Source organism: Cebus imitator, unplaced genomic scaffold (genome assembly GCF_001604975.1).
Source record: "Cebus imitator isolate Cc_AM_T3 unplaced genomic scaffold, Cebus_imitator-1.0 Scaffold899, whole genome shotgun sequence".
Taxonomy (NCBI): domain Eukaryota; kingdom Metazoa; phylum Chordata; class Mammalia; order Primates; family Cebidae; genus Cebus; species Cebus imitator.
Window position 1 is genome coordinate 146204 of NW_016108214.1, and position 23662 is coordinate 169865.

At 36.2% G+C, this 23662-nt stretch overlaps 1 protein-coding gene across 1 annotated transcript in view; it reads right to left on the reverse strand.

Annotated features, from left to right (window-relative positions):
* Positions 1-18930, reverse strand: part of KDM5D (lysine demethylase 5D) — a 66598-nt gene extending 47668 nt beyond the window's left edge. Inside the window, exons 1-10 of the mRNA XM_017520905.2 lie at positions 18666-18930; positions 18380-18548; positions 17152-17229; positions 15710-15832; positions 8695-8865; positions 7370-7504; positions 3267-3396; positions 2999-3144; positions 549-707; positions 2-121 (exon numbers count right to left, since the gene is read on the reverse strand). Of these exons, the coding sequence (XP_017376394.1) occupies positions 2-121; positions 549-707; positions 2999-3144; positions 3267-3396; positions 7370-7504; positions 8695-8865; positions 15710-15832; positions 17152-17229; positions 18380-18529 (1212 nt within the window). The 5' untranslated portion in view covers positions 18530-18548; positions 18666-18930. The remainder of the gene's footprint in view (position 1; positions 122-548; positions 708-2998; positions 3145-3266; positions 3397-7369; positions 7505-8694; positions 8866-15709; positions 15833-17151; positions 17230-18379; positions 18549-18665) is intronic.
* Positions 18931-23662: the final 4732 nt, after the last annotated feature.

Consider the following 23662-nt stretch of genomic DNA (forward strand, 5'->3'; position numbering starts at 1 on the left):
CATGTACAGGCATACTGAAGTAGTCAGCCTTGAAGGAATCAGCCATTTCACCAAAACTCTGCAGAGTGTACTCCTGGGTAGCCTGTTCAAATCCAAAAGCTTCAGGAGGCCGTTTAAACTCCTGGAATAAAATATATTTCAGCAAGACAAAGGAATAGAAGAAATCCAAAAATAGGAAAGCTAAAGAGAGATAAATTTTTCAGGTTACAGTCAGTATCTCATGCTATAATTCTGCATTTTCATATGTTTCCAGTTAGGAGTGTTTCTTTAGTATGTATTAAACTTATTTCCTAATCTTTACTCCACAGTCCATGCCATTTGAATTATGGTCCCTTGCCTCTGGCTCATTCAAGTCTCTATTAATCTACAGTTAGTGTTTTTAATCATTCATGCATATTACCAGCTATGCTCACTGATAGCGTAATCAAAATCTAACAAAAGGATTAACTTAAAAAAGGACAGAAACTACTTTCATAAAATCCAGAGGGGGAGATTATAGAAAAGCACCAAGAACCAAAAAAAAAACATCAGTGACAGACAGGTCTTACTGCCAAGATACACTTTGGGCACCTCCAGATGCCTCTGGGGATTTCAGGAAGGGGAGGCAACAAGCAGAAGATGTGGTAATAGTCACCACAGCCATCACAGAAAAGCAGCTTATCATCTTCATCCCCACGGGAACATATTTGGCAAGCATAACAGTCAACCTACCAAAAAAAAAAAAAAAAAAAAAAAGAAAAAAAAAAAAAAAAAAAAAAAGCCTTATATTTGATACCTTATGCCAGGTTTCTAGACCATTCATGAACACCTACCATTAGTCAGTACCTACACAGTGTTGTATTTATGAGTTTATGAGTTTACTGTGCAGTACAAACTATGGCAGGAAATAATTATAGTATAATACAACAAATTAATGAGGAAACCATCAGGGCAATAAATCAAGACATTTTACAGAGGTTCAGTAGCATAAAAAAATCATAAACATACAGTTAAAAATTTAACTGGCACAAAGGGCAAGCTGAACATAAAAAGGCCAAGTGAATAAATATCCAGTTTTATTTCTCCCGCAAAAGTTCTGGTAGATGTCTACTTCATTCTAAACAGTAGCTTCAGTTGGGTGATGAATTAAATAGTCACTCAAGTAATATGTCACAGAACAGAAACACGAAGCAAAGACTAAATAACTTGATTCTCTGGTACCACTGAAAAAAATCTAGTAATAATTACCAGTTTAAAGGGAAAATGCAGTGATAAAATTTTTAGCAGGGTAGAATCTCATTTTGAAAAAATTAGCTTCAACAAGTAGGATGAGCTTTTCTACAAGAATCCAGAAGTAAACTGATCAGTAAAGAGAAAATAAAGATAACTCAAGAGCAGAAAACAAGTGAAAGTACACTTCTGCATATATACACACACATAAACATACACACACAGGTTATGTATGTGTATAAATACATGTGCATGCATATATACATATGCATATGTATGCATATACACACATGTACCATCATACAAAACAGAGTATTTATAAATGTAACAAAATTCAATAGAATTATAAGAAAAAGATTTCATAAAATAAAAAACTTTAAACTTATGAAAGATGGTCAATTAAAAAAAATTATAAACCAGGGAAATGCAAATAAAAATTACAATGAAATATAACTATACATCTTCCAGAATAGCTAAAATGAAAACAAAGTTGTCAATCCTAAGTGTTAGTGAGGATAAGTGGTAACCAGAACTGGCATCCAATACTCATTGATAAATTGGTCAACCATTTTTAAAAGTAGTATGACAATAATCCAATACTGAAAATATACATAGTCTCAGTCACAGCAATCCAATCCTGTCTATCTATGTAACAGAAACGTATACATATGTTACCTAGAGATATACACTTTAATCTTCATAGAATTATTTGTAACAGCAAAAAATTGTTAATTATCAAAAACACAATGGTAAACGTAGAAAAAAATGTTGTGCTTAACAAAATTACACTTAATAGAACACAATACAACCGTGAGTATTAACACACCCATATAAATAAATTTTTCGAACAAAGCTCTAGGCAAAGAAGCCAATACAAAAAGGCTGATTACTTAAAGTACAAAAACACGTAAACTAATCCAGATATTTTTGTGTATTCATTATACACTGAAATATAAACAAAAGCAGTAAAAGCAGGTAAACAACCAGCTGTAAGGGTGAGAAAGTAGTTGTCAATGACTCCCAGACTTTGAGCTTGATGACTGGTCTAACATGTCCATAAAACGAAAAACAGTGAGACAAGTGGGAAGGGGATTGTGGTGATAAAGATGATCTTTCAATAATCAGGTGGAAACAACTAAGAGAAACACATGAATTTGCAGCTCAAAGCAAAAGTCTGAAAACAAAATTTCTGGAAAGATCAACATTTATAGAACGAGGAAGGGCAAACAAAATTATCAAAACAGCTTGATATGAGCTAAAGAGTAAGAAGAAAGATAAGATTTTTTTTTTCTTTTTCTTGTTGGGCAGACTTGAATTAAGACATTTATAAAAATCTTCCAGATGAGAAGTAGAAAGAAGGGTAAAACAGGATGTATGTACACAAAGGACAAAAGTAAAACAAGAAAATAGGTAAGTCACTACTATATGAAATGTGATGCTTTGAGGGTCTGAAGGAGTTTTTCAAAAACAAATAGCTCTTTTACATCATTTATATTGGATCAGATTATCTCCTATATTAAGCTGTAAAGCTTCTAAAAAATGCTTAGAGTTTAAAAACAGTATAGTTTGGTGAAAAGTTCTGATCTAAAAAGACAAATTTTGCTCTTAAGCTTAGTATCTCGAATAAGTTTCTTTTCTTCTCTAGCCACCAATCTCCTTAAATAAAAAGGCTCATAAACAAGCAGTAGGAAGGGAAGAAAAAGAAAAAGTAAAGTATAATGAAATAATTTAAGGTTCAATCTCATCTTGGCAGTTCACAGCACAGTATTACAAATTCATGGGTCCTTACAAACTGGGCATTGCTGTGATTCTTTCGTAGCTGCATGGTCATCTTAATGCAGGAGTCTAGGTTCAAGTGCGGCCTCAGCTGTGTTGATGACACTTTCCCATCTCCACTTTGTTTGTCCTTTACCGTAACTGTTGTGGGGCACGTAACTAAAGAAGTGAAAAACAACTCTGAGAAAAATGTTCTCCTGCATCAGAATTAATAAACTATTTCTCCCATGATACTTTACTATTTTACCCCTCACACTACACTAACATGTTAAATTCCTCACCTTTCTTACTCACAGTCTTATCCTTATCCTTAGCCATGAGGCCTAAGCCCATCATTTTGGGACCTGGACCATAGATCTGTAGTTTCTTTAGCTCTGGATTCTTCTCAATGTCCTCCTCTGTAGGCTCTGGCTGTTTAAAGAAGATTCAAACAATGAAGTGAGCTTTACATATGCAGACATAAATACTTTATAGGCAAGATCTAGACAAGTCACATGGGCTAAAATCAATTAACAGCCTTTACCCATTTTTGAATGTTTATTAATCACATTTTCACCTGTTAGTATGGTATGGGCAGGTAGGAGCAAATGAATAAATAAATTTGGAAAGTAATGAATTTTCTCAATTTTTTCCGTGCAATGAATAAAATGATAAAATACTCCTGAGTTTATAAGGCTTGTAAACTATAAGTATCGAAATCTGTATCTCCTAGTATTTTAAAATTTTATAATTATAAATAAGCCTCTCTCTTCAACTGAATTTGGGATGGAAAGAGTAAGACAGAAAAAATTCTATTCCATTTGAACTCATTATCATTAGAACCATAGCTGCTTTCTGACCACAATGTAATCACATACCTGGGAAAATGGAAACCCATTAAATATCAAAATACATAGCATACATCCTATATATTATATATCATTTTTAGCACTTATCTCTTCTTAGAGAACATTGTAAACATATTTTATCAATGTTTGAAATAATTTGTTCTATCTCAAAATTAAGCTCTATTACATTTTCTTTTCCACTTATTTTAAAGCTTTATTCTTACAGATTTTCTTCTATACACATAAACATACACACAGAGAGACAAAATAATGTATTTTTAAGGTTTTCTTTTACTCCCACGGCTTATCACAACATTTTTCCAGAAATCATTAAATCATTAAAGTAATCATTAAATTACTTTTTAATTAGACAGCATTGAGGCTGTTTCCAGCTTATCACAACATTTTTCCAGAAATCATTAAATCATTAAAGTAATCATTAAATTACTTTTTAATTAGACAGCATTGAAGCTGTTTCCAGCTTTTTGACATTCTGAAGAGTAAAGTAACTATTAATCTAATTTGTATTTCATATACTGTATATTGTTTTGACATTTCTGGGGTAACTTGTTGGCTAGGAAGACCAGCCCTTTCAGAGCTGGCTAAAGTCTATCTTTACTATAAAAACCAATCAATCCCAAGTCAGAATCTCTAGTTATTCATTTTATTTAGCTATCATATACAGCCAGTATGTTCCCTGCTCTAAATCAACTCAGAGCCATGTACCAGAAACCTAACAGCATCCACTATGTTCCACAGTGCACTGAAATTATCCCAACAAACTAGCCAATTATAAAATATTTACATCATCCTGCCTTGCTTGTCTTACAGAAATACCAAGAAAGGCTGTGATTTGTACCTTTCTCCTTACATTTCAGCTCATGATTGACTTCTGTGCCCCTGTGTGGTACACTGTATATCCATTCGGAAGAAAACAGCAATGGAAATTTTTAGCACTGACCTCTCCATCTCATCATTACTGAATCATCTCTATAATTAAAACTTGGGCACAAATCATTAGCACCCATCTACTCACTGCATTATCGTTCTCAAATAATAATAGAAGTTAAACAGAATATTATATAACTATGAGGTACATAGTATCGTTATGCACATTACATAATACATGAAATATGTACATTTAATGTTATAGATTATATAACATTAATTTTACATTTACATTTCATAGTATTTGTAATAGCTGAAAACTAATTTTAATTTAAAATCAGTTAACCTAATTATAAGTTGATTAGTTTTGATTTTTACATTAGTGTTATATAATAATTCCTAGCAATTAAACACTTTTTAAAAGAGCTAACATTTCCTTGTTTTAAAATAAACTAATACTAAATGAATGCAGTGGCTCACACCTGCAATCCTAGCACTGTGGGAGGCTGAGGAAGGTGGATTGCCTGAAGTCAGGAGTTCAAGACCAACCAGGGAATCATGATGAAACCCCAACTCTACTAAAACACAAAAAATTAGCTCAGCATGCTGATGGGCGCCTGTAGTCCTGGCTACTTGGAAGGCTGAGGCAGGAAAATTGCTTAACGCCAGGAGGTAGAAGTTACAGTGAGCTGAGGTAGATCGAGCCATTGCACTCCACCCTGGGGAATACAGTGAGACTGTCTCCATAAAACGAAAATAAAATTAAAAAATAAAGAAAGTAATACTGTGCTACTTTACATTTTGGACAGCCTAGTTACTGCCTATTCTTGAATTACAAACACTTGGACAGTCTACTTACTCCCTGTTCTTGAATTATAAGCACTTAGACAAAATAGAAAAGACATGTTAGTTCTCATGTCTCCTTTCTTGCTTTATGCAGAATTTATAATTTTTTTCTTTATATTTTGGAAGTACTATCAGTTTTTGTAAACCATACAGTTTTCAACTTTTTGTCTTTTTTGTTTTTTCTGAGATACAGTCTCCCTCAGTCACTCAGGGTAGAACACAATGGCATAATTTTGGCTCACTGAAACCTCTGTCTTCCAGGCTCTGGTTATTGTCATATCTCAGCATTCTGGGTAGCTGCAATTACAGGTGCCTGTCACCAGGCTTCTTTACTAAAGATGGGGTTTCACCATGTTGGCCAAGCTGGTCTCAAACACCAAACCTCAGGTGACCACCCAGCTTTAGCCTCCCAAAATTCTGGGACTATGGGCATGAGCAACTATGCCTGGCCCAAGAATTCTTAAAACCATTCCTGCAAAGCAGACAATCAACTTCCCCTGCCAAAAAAGTATCTAAGGATCCATTTTATCTAGAAAAAGTTTTAGACCATTTGCTAGTATTTACAACCTGAAACAAATTTTATCAGTTTCACAGTTATTAGATGCTCATTTTTCTTATTCAGTTCTTTCTAGACATAGTTCTTACCATAAAAACTAAAGTACTAATACAGAATGCATCTGTATTTCAACGATCTTAACTAGATAAAATTTCTAACTTTGGTGTAATCTCTAACGTTACAATATGTCAAAATTTAAATATTGTTAGAATTATCCAGAAAACACTTAATTATACATAACACTGTCTTAATTTAAGATATTTCCGCAATAAAAACATCTGAATGTTATGAAAACGTTGTATGTAGAGCACTGAAAACAGCCTTACCTAGAACAAGTTACTAAAAATATGTTAACATTTTCTATATATTATGATATTTTAGTATTTTAAATCTTTCTGGCTAAGATTGCCTTCCCAAGGTTAGCTACTCCTAGAAATACCAAATGGCTCACCCCAAAGCATGTCTTTAATATGCCTTTAACATCTTTACAGACAAATCCAAACCTAATCCCTCTCTATTCAACCCAACCAATTCAGGAGGCAATGTTCCTCTGCCTGAATTGAAAGTCAGGCAACTAGGGAATACTGCTATAGGCTGGGGCTTGCCAAAATTATTCAAACTAGCTAACCCTAAACTGCTTATTCTGCTCTGCCCTGCCTTTCCCTTGGGAACCCCAATAAAGGATATGGCCAGGTTCTTTCCTCGTTCTTGCTCCTTCTGCATGTCCAAGATGGGATTTCCCCTGTAGCACGATGTAATATATAGTGACTACTTAAGACCTGTGACGACAATAAACTTTGCATTCCTGAATCTCTCTGTAGTCACACCTTACTAACCATCACATGGAACACCACAGAAGAAAACCAACAGTTACTAAATCCAACTTGTACAATGTGCTTTGCAAAAATCATTCCAAGATTCACAAAAATTAACAAACCTTATAACTAGGCATAGTAGCTCATGCCTATAATCCCAACTAGTCCAAAGGCTAAGGAGGGAGAATCACTTAAGCCTAGGAGATGGAGAAAGCCTGGCAACATAGCAAGACCCCATAACATAGAAAGAACATTAATACATTTGCTTTCAAAATGTATGCAAACAAAACTACAAACACAAAGTACTATAAACATATCTATGAAAACATAACCCATTATAATTAATCTTATCTTGAACAACCATATGTCAAATAATGCTTTTGGTAATGAATTTTCCCCCATATCAAAGTCCAGACAAACCTCCTCAGCTATAGAAATAAAAAGTCACTCACGTCAGGCTGTAGCCTTTTTGCCCGTCGACTGCAGCTGCTGAACTTTGAAGGTTGCACAGACTGTCTAAAGGGGATGCTGTGGGGCTTATATTCCTTATCTTTTACCTCGCTGTCAAACGGGTGTGTGTTACACTGCTACAGAGAAAAAAAAAAATGTAGAATCAGAAATTGAGTCATATTTGTGATTAGTGATTCCTTCAAGTAAAACTCTAGCAAATAAAGCTGTAGTTCTTTCTAAAGTACACAGGTCCACTCCTCTTGTTCTTTGAGTGATAGAACACATATCCTAAAAATGCCCGTGCCTCTGCTTGCATGAATGAGCAGCAGGGAATACGAAGGAAGACTGTCTTCGAACTGTCTTGATAGCAATTTGGGTTTTTACTCTTATTCTTTGTCTGATTTCGGTAAATACTGAACCTTTCTCTTTGTGCTTCAATTTCCTGGCTGATAAATGAGTAATGAAAATACCAAATTTAGCAATTATGTACACTAAGTGAAGTGTGTTTTTAAACATATACACACAGCTTTTATACAATATTTACAAGTTTTATGAACAATAAAATCTAAAATTGACCAGGCACGGTGGCTCTTGCCTTTAATCCCAGCATTCTGAAAGGCCAAAGTGGGCAGATCATGAGGTCACAAGATTGAGACCATCCTGGCCAACACAGTGAAATGCCACTACTAAAAATACAAAAATTAGCTGGGCATAGTTGCGTGTGCCTGTAACCCCAGCCACTCGAGAGGCTGAGACAGGAGAATCACTTGAACCTGGAAAGCAGAAGTTACAGTGAGCTGAGATCACACTCTAGCCTGGTGACAGAGTGTGCACCTGTTTCCAAAAAAAAAAAACAAAACAACCTACTAACTTATTATTTAAAAATACACTGTTATCACTCCTTGAGTTAAACCCAAGTAGTACGAAGCTTTTTTTTCCTAAACTATCTTTAAGTGAACCAGCCTCAGAAAAGCTTAATAACTTCATTAAGATAATTAGCTTTATCATGTAAGATATTTAAAATAGGAAATGTTTTCCCATAGCTTCTAATTTAAGATCTTCTCCATAATAAAATCTTAGTAAACATCAACCTGCTGAGATAGAAAGATCACGACAGTTTTTCTTCTAACTATAACAGGTATAAAACCTTGCCATACAGAGGCTGCATAACAGTATCAATTCCTGGAGTATCTTCACTCTAGAAATTTATAGTCTCTAGATTGTAATCTCTAGAACCCAACTACTCAGGAGAAAAGTCCAATACAAAGAGAAAATACAAAAGAAAACACAATCACATCAGGCCACAAACCAGTTTAAATATCCTCACCACATGGTTGGCACCAGACTGAAACATTTCATAGGGGTAAATGATTCGTTCATAATGCAATCGTAGCAGGGAGCCAATGTTTTTGCCTGGTGGGTAGTGGAGACGCTGGGCAACTCGGGCCCATCGACGTTCCTTGCAGATGGCTTCATAGCCACCTTCCTCCATCACAATCTGAAAGTATAAGAAAAGATATGGGATTCTTGCCCTTGAGAGTGAACGAGCCTCCCTGCTTCTGATTTTGAAACACCTGGATCTGGGCTTCCCAGGAGAGTGGTGGGAACCTCCGTACCATTTTACAATCCCACCAGCAGAGCACAGGGGTTACAATTTCTTCACATAGGAGGGAGAATTGGAGAGACAGTCAAAATGGCTGAATAGCAACACCTCTGGAGTGCAGTTCCCATTGAGAACAACACAGAGGGTGGGTGACCGCCGCATTTCCAAAAGAGTTTTTACTGCCCACAGACCAGAAGACTCCCAGCTAAAAGCACCACAAGTTTCCAGAACAGCTGTTTCAGCCAGTGCCATGGGTTTCTGCACAAAAATTCACACAAATCTGGGCGGTCGTTTCAACTAGCACCTGGAACACCTGGGAGACAGAGCCACTCATTGAACTGAAAAAGAGGTGTCTGAAACAGGGAGCCAGGTGATCTGGTTCAGCAGATCGTACCCCTACAAAGACCAGCAATCTTAAGTACTCTGCATTGAAACTTTCGCAGCAAGTACAGTTGGACCTGGGACAGCCCAGGTTGGTGGGGGAAAGGCATCCACCATTACTGAGGCAATACACCACTACCAAGGCATGCCAGCATTACTGAGGCAATCCACCATTACTGAGGCAGACCACCTTTACAGAGGCAATTCTAAGAGTACCTCTATAAACAAAACTGCAAGAAGTTTACACAGAGCGTAGGCACAGTCCGCAGCAGCTCAGCAACGCCTCTGCTGGTAGACTGTGACTAGACTACCTCCTTGCTGGCCAGGGCATCTCTAAGAAAAGGCAACAGCACATCAGGAACTTAAAAATCTCCACCTTCCGAAGACAGAGCACCTGGGAAAAGAGGCAGTTATGAATTCTGCTGAAGCAGACGTAAATGTACCTGCCCAACAGCTCTGAACAGAACAATGGAGTAAACAGCACAGCACTTGAGCTACTGTAAGGGAAAGCCTGTCTCCTCAAAAAGCTCCCTATTCCCTTATATCCAAAGAGACACCTCATAAAGGACAGCTCAGGCTGACATCTGGCAGGTACCCATTTGGGACGAAGGTAACAGAAGAAACCGGTAGCAACCCTTACTGTTCTACAGCCGCCGCAGGTGAACTGCAGGTAAGCAGGATCTGGAGTGAACCTCTAGCCGTCCTACAGCAGAGGAGCCTGACTTAGAAAGAAAATTAAAACACAGAAAGAAATAGCTTCAACATCAATGTAAAGGATGTCCACTCATAGACTCCATCTGAAAGCCGCCAACTACAAAGACCATGAGTGGATAAATCCACAAAAATGGGAAAAAACCAGTGCAAAAAGGATGAAAACATCAAAAACCAAGGCCTCTCCTCCTTCAAAGTATCACAACTCCTCACCAGCAAGAGAATAAAGCTGGATGGAGAATGAGTCTAATGAATCACAGAAGCATACTTCAGAAGGTGGGTAATAAGAAACTTCTCTGAGCTAAAAGAATATGCTCTAACCCAATGTACAGAAACTAAGAACCTTGAAAAAATGTTAGATGAAATGTTAACTAGAATAACCAGCTTAGAAAAGAACATAAACAACTTCATGGAGATGAAAAACAACACAGCACAAGAAGTTTGCAAAGCATACATAAGTTTCAATAGCAGAATCGACAGAAGATCAACTCAAAAGGAGAAGGCAAGAATAAAGAAAACAAAGTGAAAAGCAATAAAGAAATCCTCCAAGAAATATGGGATTATGTAAAAAGACCTAATCTACACTTGACTGGTATACCTAAACGTGACTGAAACAATGAATTCAAGCTGCAAAACACTTGGCAAGATATTATCCAGGAGAATTTCCCAAACCTATCAAGGCAGGACAGCATTCAAGACCAGGAAATTCAGAGACCACCAAAAAGACATTCCGCAAGAGCAACTCCAAGGCATATAATTGTCAGATTTACTAGGGTTGAAACGATGCTAACGGCAGCCAGACAGAATGGTCGGGTTACCCACAAAGGGAAAGCCATAAGACTCACAGCGGATCTCTCAGCAGAAATCCTACAAGCCAGCAGAGACTGGAAGCCAATATTCAACATCCTTCAAGAAAACAACTTTCAACCTAGAATTGCATATACAGCTAAACTAAGCTTCATAAGCGAAGGAGAAATAAAATCCTTTATAGGTAAGCAATCACTAAGTGATTTTGTCACCACCAGGAGCGCTTTACAGGAGCTCCTGAAAGAGGCACTAAACATGGAAAGGAACAACCACTACCAGCCACTACAAAAACGTACCACAAAGCAAAGACCATTGACACAATGAAGAAACTGCATCAGCTAATGGGCAAAACAACCAGCTAACATCAAAATGGCAGGATCAAATTGACATATAACAATATTAACCTTAAATGTAAACGGGCTAAATGCCCCAATCAAAAGACACAGACTGGAAAACTGGATAAAGAGTCAAGACCCATTGGTGTGCTGTATCAGGAAACCCATCACACGTGCAAGGACACATAAAGGCTCAAAATAAAGGGATGGAATAAGATTTACTAAGGTAATGGAGACCAAAAAAAAGCAGGAGTTGAAATCCTAGTCTGTGATAAAATGGACTTTAAGCCAGCAAAGATCAAAAGAGACAAGGGCACTGCATAATGTGGATCAATGCACTGGAAGAGCTAACGATCCTAAACATATATGTACCCAATACAGGAGTAACCAGATACATAAAGCAAGATCATAACAACCTAATAAGAGACTTAGACTGCCACACAATAATAGTGAGAGACTTTAACACTCCACTGTCAACATTAGACAGATTAACGAGACAAAAAATTAACAAGGATATCCAAGACTTGAACTCAGATCTGGACCAAGCAAACCTAATAGACATATACAGAACTCTCCACACCAAATCCAAAGACTATACATTCTTCTCAGCACCATGTCGCACCTAAACTAAAATTGACCACATAATTGGAAATATAGACATATACGGAACTCTCCACACCAAATCCAAAGACTATACATTCTTCTCAGCACCACATCGCACTTAAACTAAAATTGACCACATAATTGGAAATAAATCACTCTTCAGCAAATGCAAAAGAACAGAAATCATAACAGTCTCTCAGAGAACAGTGCAATCAAATTAGAACTCAGTATTAAGAAACTAACTCAGAACCACACAACTTTATGGAAACAGAACATCTGGCTCCTGAATGTTGACTGGATAAACAACGAAATGAGGGCAGAAAATAAGATGTTCTTTGAAATCAATGAGAATGAAGGCACAACATACCAGAATCTCTGGGAAATATTTAAAGTAGCATCTAGAGGGAAATTTGTAGCAATAAATGCCCACATGAGAAGCAAGAAAGATCTAAAATCAACAACCTATCACCAAAATTGAAAGAGATAGAGGAGCAAAATCAAAAAAACTCAAAAGCTAGCAGGCAACAAGAAGTAACTAATATCAAAGCAGAAATGAAGGAGACAGAGACACAAACAACCTTTTGACAAAAAAAAAAAAAAATCAATAAATCCAGGAGCTGGTTTTTTGAAAAGATCAACAAAACAGACCGCTAGCCAGATTAATAGAAAAGAGAAGAATCAAACAGATGCATAAAAAATGATAAATGATATATTACCACTGATCTCACAGAAATACAAACTACTATCAGATATATTACCACTGATCTCACAGAAATACAAACTACCATCAGAGATTACTACAAACAACTCTATTCACATAAGCCAGTAAACCTGTAAGAAATGGATAAATTCCTGGACACTTGCACCCTCCCAAGCCTAAACCAGGAAGAAGTAAAAACTCTCAACAGACCAAAAACAAGGTCTGAAGTTGAGGCAGCAATTAATAGCCTACCAACCAAAAAAATTCCAGGTCCAGATGGGTTCACAGCCAAACTGTACCAGATGCACACAGAGGACATGTGTACTACGCCTTCTGAAACTATTGCAAACAATATGAAAAGATGGAATCCTTCCCAAATCATTTATGAGACCAACATCATCCTGATACCAAAACCCAGCAGAGGTGCAACAAAAAAAGAAAACTTCAGGTCAATAACATGATGAACACAGATGAAAAAATCCTCAATAAAATACTGGCAAACCAATTGCAACAGCACATCAAAAAGCGTATCCATCATGATTAAGTAGGCTTCATCCCGGGGATGCATGGCTGCTTTGACATATGCAAGTCTAAAAACATAATCCACCACATAAACAGAACCAAAGACAAAAACTACATTTATCTCAATAGATGCAGAGAGGGCCTTTGACAAAATTCAACAGCCATTTATGCTAAAAACTGTCGGTAAACTAGGTATTGACGTATCTTAAAATAATAAAAGCTACTTATGACAAACCCACAGCCAATATCATACTGAATGGGCAAAAACTGGAAGCATTCCCTTTGAAATCTGGCACTAGACAAGGATGCCCTCTCTCACCACTCCTATTCAATATAGTATTGGAAGTTCTTGCCAGAGCAATCAGGGAAGAAAAAGAAATAAAGGGTATTCGATTAGGAAAAGAGGAAGTCAAATTGTCTGTGTTGCAGATGACATGATTGTATATTTAGAAGAGCCCACTGTCTCAGCCCAAAATCTTCTAAAACTAGTAAGAAACTTCAGCAAAGTCTCAGGATACAAAATCAATGTGCAGAAATCACAAGCATTCCTATACAGATATTACAGACTTACAGAGAACCAAATCAAGAGGGAACTCCCATTCACAATTGTTACAAAGAGAATAAAATACCTAGAAATACAACTAGCAAAGGATGTAAAGGACCTCTTCAAGGAGAACTACAAACCACTGCTCCACAAAATAAGAGAGGACACAAACAGATGGAAAATCATTACATCCTTACGGTTAGGAAGAATTAATATTGTGAAAATGGCCATATTGCCCAAAGTAATTTACAGATTCAATGCTATCGCCATCATGCTACCAATGAACTCCTTGACAAAACTGGAAATAACCACCTTAAACTGCATAGAGAACCATAAGAGAGCCCGCATAGGCACGGCAATTCTAAGCAAAAAGAACAAAGCCAGTGGCATCATGCTACCTGAATTCAAACTATACTATTAAGTAATCAGAGCAGAATAGTACTGGTACCAAAACAGAGATATAGACCAATGGAACAGAACAGAGGCCTTGGAGTATCTGCCAGATATCTACAATCTGATCTTTGACAAACCTTACAAAAGCAAACAATGGGTAAACTATTTTCTGTTTAATAAATGGTGTTGGGAAAACTGGCTAGACACGTGCAGAAAGCATAAACTGGACCCTTTCCTGACACCTTACACTAAAATTAATTCCAGATGGATTAAAGACTTAAACATTAATACCTTAATACCATAAAAACCCTAGATGAAAACCTAGGCAAAAGCATTCAGGACATAGGCACAGGTAAGAACTTCATGATTAAAACACAAAAACGGCAACGAAAAGACAAAATAGAAAAATGGGATCTATTAAACTCTGGAGCTCCTGTACAGCAAAAGAAACAATCATAAGAGAGAACCAGCAATCAACAGAATGGGAAAAAATTTTTGCAATCTACCCATCTGCCAAGAGCTAATATACAGAATCTAAAAAGAACTAAAACAGATTTGTAAGAAAAAAAATTTTTTTTAAATCCATTACAAAGTTGGCAAAGGATATGGACACTATACAAAAGGAAGACAAGGAAGACATACATGAGGCCAACAAACATGAAAAAATGCTCATCATCACTACTCATTAGAGAAATGAAAATAAAAACCACACTGAGATAATCATCTCACGCCAGTTAGAATGGCAATCATTAAAAGGTCTGGAGACAACAGATGCTGGAGAGGATGTGGAGAAATAGGAACACTTTTACACTGTTGGTAGGGGTGTAAATTAGCTCAACCATTGTAGAATACAGTGTGGTGTCTCCTCAAAGACCTGGAAATAGTAATTCCATTTGACTCAGCAATCCCATTCCTCGGTATATACACAAAGGATTGTAAATCGTTCTATTCTAAAGACATATGCACACATATGCTCATTGTGGCACTGTTTACAACAGCGAAGACCTGGAACCAAAAACCAAATGCCCATTGATGACTGAACAAGGAAAATGTGGCACATGTACATCATGATATACTAGGCAGCCAGAAAAATGATGAGTTCACTCATGTTCTTTGCAGGGACATGGATGAATCTGGAAACCATCATTGTCAGCAAACTGACACAAGAAGAGAAAATCAAACACCGCATGTTCTCACTCATAGGTGGGTACTGAACAATGAGAACACATGGACACAGGGAGGCGAGCATCATACAATGGGATCTTTTGGCAGGTCTAGGGGAGGGAAAACAGGAGGGTGGGGAGGCTTAGGAGAGATAACATGGGGAGAGATGCCACATATAGGTGACGGGAGGATGGAGGCAGCAAACTACATTGCCATATATGTACCTATGCAACAATCCTGCATGATCTGCACATGTACCCAGAGCCTAAAGTACAATGAACAAAGTTATATACTATGGAAATAAAATAAATAATAAAAGAAGAATATATAACGGTAAAAAAAGAAAGGAAAAGAGAAAAGCTGTGGAAGAACTGTGAACACACTGGAAAGGACTAAAAACAGCAATGAGGATTAAATCTGGGGTGCCAACATCAGTCATTTCAAGATTCAAAGATTATGTCAAGAAATGCTGCTAGGCTCAGTGTTCTTTCCTTTCCTGCCTGGAAACATTATTTTCTACCACAGAAATCCCTTGAGCCATGGATTTTTATTTTTCTGCTAAAAAGTAGACTATCTTACCTTACTAAGGCTGTAGAGGTCCAAGATCCTCCGTTCTACATTGGGAATCTTTAAGGAAGAGCCTTGAATTTCCCAGAATTTTGCAATCTGATCCAAATAGTTCAATTTCACTCTAGTTTGAGCCTAGGAAAGAGAAAGCCTTATAGGACTGGCATACTCCTTAAACTGACTTTGTCCAGCGTGAAGTAAATAAACAAGTATTATTCTATGCTATCTACACTTCTCTACTAATGTGCTGGAGTCCCAACTTCACTGTCTATCTCAGCAGTGGCAACCAGAAAAAGCTCAAATAAGCGGAGTCTTTAAGAGGGGCTAAGAATGAGCTTTCTTAAAATCAAAATCATATCTAAATTTAAAGAATTCTTTGACTTAAAAAGTGCCTTAACTGAAACTATTTAGACTCCAAGAGTACTGAGACTCAGTATCACCTACTTAGAATGTAGTGAGATACACTTTAAATAATTAAAATATTCTTCTAGTCCATGTCAAAAATTTGGAAATGAAATCAGTTTCTGAATCATTGCTTTCTTATCCTAACTCATATGCAGCTCCTAGCTACTGATCACAGTCAAAATCCTAATAATAAAAAAAAATGACAAATCATGCATACAATTCCTATGCTGTAAAGACTGAATTGTTTTAAAAAGCCAGCTTTGCCACTGATATTATATTAAAGGAGAACATATGAAAGACTATCAGCCTTTTGCTAGATATTCAAAAGTTCCTATTTTTTCTCTAAACTCTGCTTCTGTTAACCAATCAGAAAAATTCAATCAGGCCAGTACAGTGATTCACGCCTGTAATCTCAGCACTTTAGGAGGCCAATGCAGCCAGATAACCTAAAGTCAGGAGTTAAAAACTAGCCTGACCAATATGGTGAAACTCCATTTCTACTAAAAATACAAAAGTTAGCTGGCCTGGTGGTGTGCACTTGTAATACCAGCTACTTGGGAGGCTGAGGCAGGAGAATCCCTTGAACCCAGCAGTTAGAGGTTGCAGTGAGCTGAACTGCACCACTGCATTCCAGCCTGGGAAACAGGATGAGATGTCTCAAAAAAAAAAAAAAAGTTAAAGAAAAAAGAAAGAAATAAAGAAAAAAGAAAGAAAAGTAAAGATCAGTCATTAAATAGGTAGATATGAGAAAACCAAATGGGAAAGGTACGGTCATTTTGATAGTCTTAACTTGAATCTATTGAACAGCAAAAGAATGCATCATTCATCCTCAGAATTTAAACCCTTCTTTATGTTCTGACATTTTTGTGAATAATAATTATACATTTTATAAAAGACTATCTCCAAGATCAACATTCTGGAAAATGGTGAAGCTCAGATTTAAATTTAATACATTCAATTACAAAATCTAGGCTCCACATTGTTAAGAAAATACAAAGCCATGATTAGAGATCAGATACCTTTAATAGAAGTATGGCTCCCAATCTTACCTCCAGTTCATTTAGTCTTTGGATGCGAGGAGTAAATCTGAAATTGTCAACTTCTACTGCAAAGGGAGGCTGCCAGTCCTAGAAGAAAGCATAAGAACCTGGAAATTAATGGTAAAGTAAAAGAAAAAGATGGTGAAAACCACAATCATTTGTTTCCACCCTTCTAAAGTCTTCTGGTAACCATTTTTGTACACAAGGGTCCCAAATGATTTCTTCTTGAAAATCAAGATTAACTGAATAAAAAAGAAGAAAAGACAAAATCCTGCAAATCCAAAACTCACCTTGATATGTCTCATTCATAACAGGCTAAAAAATAAAACAAAATAAAAGCCACTACAATCTCAAGCCTAGAAAGCAACTTCAAAAGTTAATGCACATCTGAACAAACACTACGCTATTTGCGTAGTGTTTATACTAAAGATAAACGTAAAACAGAATAAAAAAAAATTGTTTCATTTTTTTCGAACCTATGCCATTCTCTCTTCCTACTCCCAGTAGTAAGAAAACAGCACAACAAACAAAAGTTTAACTGCGAATGCTGACAAGTGTGACCATCCAAATAAAAATAATGTTGCAGCCTGGTTCAATATATGAGAAAAAAAGCTGTATACTCTGCGAAAACTTTTTGATTTATATAAATATTCTGCTAGTTGTTTACAACGACAAGGATGCACGACATTTCAGTGTGCATCCTTAATTCAGTCAAACTTCTACGAGGTCCGTTTAGTAGTTTTGAGTGTAGCAAACCAAGATGGTCTAACTTTTAATAATACAAACTTAACTGGTGGCAAAGGATGCCACATCACTCCCATTCTTTGCTATTTGTTACATACATACCAAGTTATATTAAGGAATGAACAAACCAGTCCACGTGGTGAACACAAGTTTATTTAACTTGGTTCTATGATAGATCAAGTACTTCTGGGTAATTTTTTTGCAGTTAAGAGTAAGTTTGTGTATGCCTGAAGTATATTTAAGTTTAATAACGGCAGAACGTAAAAATGTTTGAAGTGTATATTTTTGTTCCTAAAGATGTCAGATCTTTAGAATCCTGCAGAATGTGGTGATCAGATGCAAATATTCTGATACCAGCTTGTTCTAGCAATTAAGTTAAATGAGGAATAGGGCGGCTAAATCTGTTCATAAATGTAAAGCCTCTTCAAGTGGTAAACTGCCACAACCTTCAAACAGAAGGCGACCCACTCCAAGTTTTGTTTAAAAGACTTACTGCGGGTGGGCGGATTTTGCAGATGCCAGACTTCTCGGCTATGGGCCTGATTTTCGCAATGTAGCCTAGCGGGTCGCGAAATTCAGCCCAGCTAGGCTCAAACACGGGGCACTCCGGCGGGGGACGGAACTCGTCAGATCCGGGTTCCATGTCGGTCCTTAATGATATGCTTTAAAATAAGAATCACACTTTCTTTAATGGCACGCGGGTTCCTCCTACTGAAAAGCCTAGCAAAATTTCATCTTCTCATGAATTCCAAAGTTACTTTAATCCCGCAGCGGCTTACCAATCACCAGGGCTCCCAATTTTCCAACCACCATCTTGATCACTGAGCTCTGTTTTGTGGTACCCGCCGTCTCACTCCGCGGATCGACTTTTTTCCGGCGTTATTTCCAAACCTGCGAGACCTTCTATACCTCAGATAAAATCTGAGAACAAAGGGCAATTATACTGGACGAAAGTAGCCACAAAGACTCGCTGGACTGCCATTCAAAGGCGCTCCGACGGACCTAAAAAGCAACCTAAAAATACTATGGCCGGATCTTCTTTTAAAATGGGACCACTGCGCAAGTTACGCCTGCGTATTACAGGGAAGGACCTTAAAAGGATCTGACGCGATCTAACGCCTGTGTTTCTCCGAGAAGTGTTCGTCTTTGCGGAAATGCTGGCCAGAAGCGCACCCTTTTTCTTTCTTTTTTTTTTTTTCTCCTTCATGCTGGTGCAAATCGCCCTCCATATTTTCACGCGGAATTTTTTACTAACATTCTCTGAGGACTCACTTGTGTTCTCAGCTCGCGAACTTTCCTGTCACAACCCGTTTACGAGCCAAGACCTGTGGTACGACACGTTTATGTTCTTGTAAACGTCTTGCATTAACAGTGCTCTCCACGTGAGCACATTTTTCGCTAGACTTTTTACCAACTCTAGATTAGACTTTGTGACAGAGAAAATCCACGTGATACATATTCCTAAAAATTACCTACCAGTACCCTAAATTTAAAACTGATCACAAATACCTGTACAGATAACGACAGTAACTTCAACGTTACTGAACAGACATACCACGAATTAACTAAAAGAAACACGCTGCTGATCTATTTTTTGATGTAGAATTATCTAAGCTGTTTTTAAGGGAAGTTATAGTTTATTGCGATTTTTAATTGCAAAGCAAGACGTCACACTTTGTTGCCTATAATTTTATTTATAATATTTTACACCCCATTAATAAGCAAAAATCACCTTATTTTGCTGTCCAAATTTTTAGAATCAATTCACTTTGGCATTCTTATTCTCTATACATTTTTGAAAAAAATATGCAAAAGATAAATTTTAAAAATTACCTGGTGGATCTCATTTGCCAGAAATGTTTTAAGTTTGCTTTGACTATTGCTTTATATTCTACGATTGTTTCTTCTTTTTTTCTTTTTTTTTGGAACAATTTATGCTTTCCATCTCGATTATCGGCTTCATTAGTTTATTATGCTACACTATATATATATTTCTGTGTCAAAAGTTATGTTACTTAATTTTCTGCTTTCATTGTACCAGTTTTTATCTACATTTCTCTATAAAAATCAGTTATAGTTTAGTGTGTCTTATTTCAGGTTATCAAATTTTTCTAACTTTTTCACTATTCAACATGATTGTGAAACAGCTTTATATTTTATTAATTCATCAGTCAATAGATATTTCAATTTCTACTTTTAGCTATTATAAATAATGTTGCTATAAACATCTGTGTACTGGTTTTTGGGTGCAGGCTTAGTTTTATTTCTCGTGTGTATACACCTGCAGGTAGAATTGGTGGGTTATAGGAAAACTAGGATTAAACTGTTGAGTAACTGACACATTGTTCTCTAAAGCATCTGTCTCATTTAATTTCCATCATTTAACTTCCAGAATTACTAATGAGACAATAATGTTGAGAATCTTTTGGTTTGCTTCTTGGCTTGTTCATGTGCTTAATATGCCTTCTTTGGAGAAATGTCTATTCAAGATTTTTGGCCATTTTCACATTGCATTGTCTTTTTTTTGTTGTTGTTTAGGTGTGGTTATTCTTACCTGATTTTGATGTTTGATTTGAAAAATAATAATAATAATTCTCTATGCTGGCTTCTCTCTCTCCTAATAGTGACCTTTAAACCGAAAGTTTTTTAATTTGATCTCTAGACAGTTTACTTTTTTCTATTGTCTCTTGTAGTTTCAGTGTTGCCTCAGGACATTTTGTCTAACCCAAAGTCACAAAGATGTACTCTCTTCTAGGAACTTTGTAGTGTTAGCTTTTACATTAAAGACTTGGATATATTTTGAGTTAACTTTTGTAAACACTGTGAAGTAATGATCCAAGTCAGTATTTTTGCATGTTGCCTTCTAGTAGTCACAACATTTATTGGAAACATTATTATTGGTTCATTAATTGTTCTTGGCACGCTGGATAGCATTGTTTGCCATTGATATATGTGTTTATTCTTGGACTCTCAATTCCATTCAATATATCTGTATGTATACATTCTAATGTCATATTGTTTTTATTGCTGTAATTTGTAGAATTTGTGAAAGGTTTTGAATTGGAAACACTGACTAATCCAACTTTGTTCTTTTTTTTTTTCAAGACTGCTTTGGCTATTATTTGTTTCTTGTATTTTTATTAGCTTGTCTATTTCTGCAGAGAAAAAAGCTGGGATTTCTACAGAGAAGCAAACTGGGATTGAGACAGAAATACTGAATTTTCAGACAAATTTAGGAAATATTTTCATCTAGGAAATTTAGGAAATATTTCCATCTAATTTTCCTATAGAGTACATGGACAAAGCATGTATTTTAATTTATTTAGGCCTTCTTGGATTTTCTTCAACATATTTTTATAGTTTTTAATATATATGTTAGTATTTAGTGTATATAGCATGTATTCTATATTTGAACTTAATTTCTTTCAGATTAATTTTTTTCTTTTTCTGCTACTATGAATCGTATTTTTAAGAAATTTCCCCTATGAAGCGTTTGTTAGTGATACACAGATATATGATTGGTTGTTATATGTTGATCTTGTGTCATACCACCTTGCTAACCTCATTTATTTTAATAATTTTTTTTCAACTTTTCAGAGGTACACATGTGTACCTTTTTTTTTTTAACTTTTTAGGTTCAGAGATACAGGATCTGAAGGTTTCATCACCCAGGTATTAAACCTTATATACATTAATTATATTTCCTGCGTCTCTCCCTCTTCCTATTCTCTGCCCACCAGTACAGCCAACTATGTATTATTACCCACTCTGTGTCTGTGTATTGTCACAATTTATCTCCCACTTATAAATGAGAACATGCAGTATTTGGTTTTCTGTTCTGGCATTTGTTTGCTGAGGATAATGGCCTCCAGTTATATTCCTGCAAAGACATGATCTTGTCCTTTTTTTGGCCGCATAGTATTCTGTGATGTATATATACCACATTTTCTTTATCCAGTCCATCATTGTTGAGCTTTTGAGTTGATTCCATGTCTTTGCTCTTGGGAATAGCTGTAGTGAATGTACATGTGTTATTGTAAATAGCTGCAGTGAACATACATGTGCATGCATCTTTATAACAGAATGATTTATAATCCTTTGGGTGTATACCCAGCAATGAGATTGGTGGGTTGAATGATAATTCTTTCTTTAGGCACTGAGGAGTTGGCACACTGTCTTCCGTAATAGTTGAACTAATTTACACTCCCACCAACAGCGTACAACATTCCTATTTCTTCAAAACCTCACCAGAATTTGTTAGATTTTGACCTTTTAATAATAGTATTCTGGCTGGTTTGAGATAGTATCTTATTGTGGTTTTGATGCACATTTCTCCAATGATCAGTGATGCTGAGCTTTTTTAAATGTTTGTCGCCTACATGTGTATATCTTCTTTTGTGAATTGTGTGTTTTTGTTCTTTTTCCACTTTTTAATGGGGTTCTTTGATTTCTCCTTGTAAATTTGTTTCAGTTCCTTATAGGTGCTGGATATTAGACCTTTGTCAGATGCATAGTTTTCAATTTTTTTCCTATTCTATTGGTTGTCTCTTAAATTGGTTGATAGTTTACTTTGCTATTGTAGAAGCTCTTTAGCTTAATTAGATGTCATTTGTTAACATTTTCTTTTGTTATAATTGCTTTTCACATCTTGTCATGAAATCTTCACTCCTACCTGTGTCCTGAATGGTTATTGCCTAGATTTCCTTCTAGGGTTTTTATAGTTTTGGGTTTTACATTTGCGTCTTTAATCTATCTTGAGCTAGTTTTTGTATATTGTGTAATTAAAAAGGTCCAGTTTCCATTTTTCCCAAATGGCTAGCCAGCTATCACATTACCATTTATTAAATAGGGAGTCCTTTTGCCATTGCTTTCATTTGTTAGGTTTGTTGAAAATCAGATAGTTATAAGTATGCAGTCTTATTTCTGAGTTCTCTATTCTGTTCTGTTGGTCTATATATCTGTTTGTACCAGTACCACGCTGTTTGGATTATTGTAGCCCTATCATATAGTTTGAAGGTGGGTCGCATGATTCATTTAGTTTTGATTATTTGGCTTAGAATTGCTTTGGCTACTCAGACTCTGTTCATTTCACATGAATTTTAAAATAGATTTTTCTAGTTCTGTGAAGAGTGTCACTGGTAGTTTAATGGGTATAGCACTGGACCTATAAATTGGTTTGGGCAGAGTAGCCATTTTATGATATTTATTCTCCACGTCTATAACCATGGAATTTTTTCTGTTTGTATCATTTCTGATTTATTGAGTAGTGATTTGTATTAATAATTCTTCCTATACAGATCGTTCACTTCCCTGGTTAGCTGTACTTCTAGGTGTTTTATTCTTTTTGTAACAATTTTGAATGAGAGTTTGTTTGGCTCTTGATTTTATTATTGATGGTGAATAAGAATGCTAGTGATTTTTGCACATTGATTGTGTATCCTGAGGCTTTGCTTATCAGCTTAAAAGCCTTAGGATCTGTGATGATGGATTTTTCTACATATAGGATCATGTTGTTTGCAAACAAAGATAGTTTGTCTTCCTCTCTATTTCAATGTCCTTCATTTCTTTCTCTTCCTTGATTGCCCAGAACTTTCAATACTATATTGGATGCAAGTGGTTAGCTGTATAAATGATTCTAGCTTTTGCCTATTCATTATAACATTGGCTGTAGGTTTGTCATGTATGACTTTTATTATTTTGAGGGATGTTCCTGACATGTCTTAGATGAGTGGAGTAGCACTAGGGTCTTTAGTCTTGTACCTAATTGGATAAAATG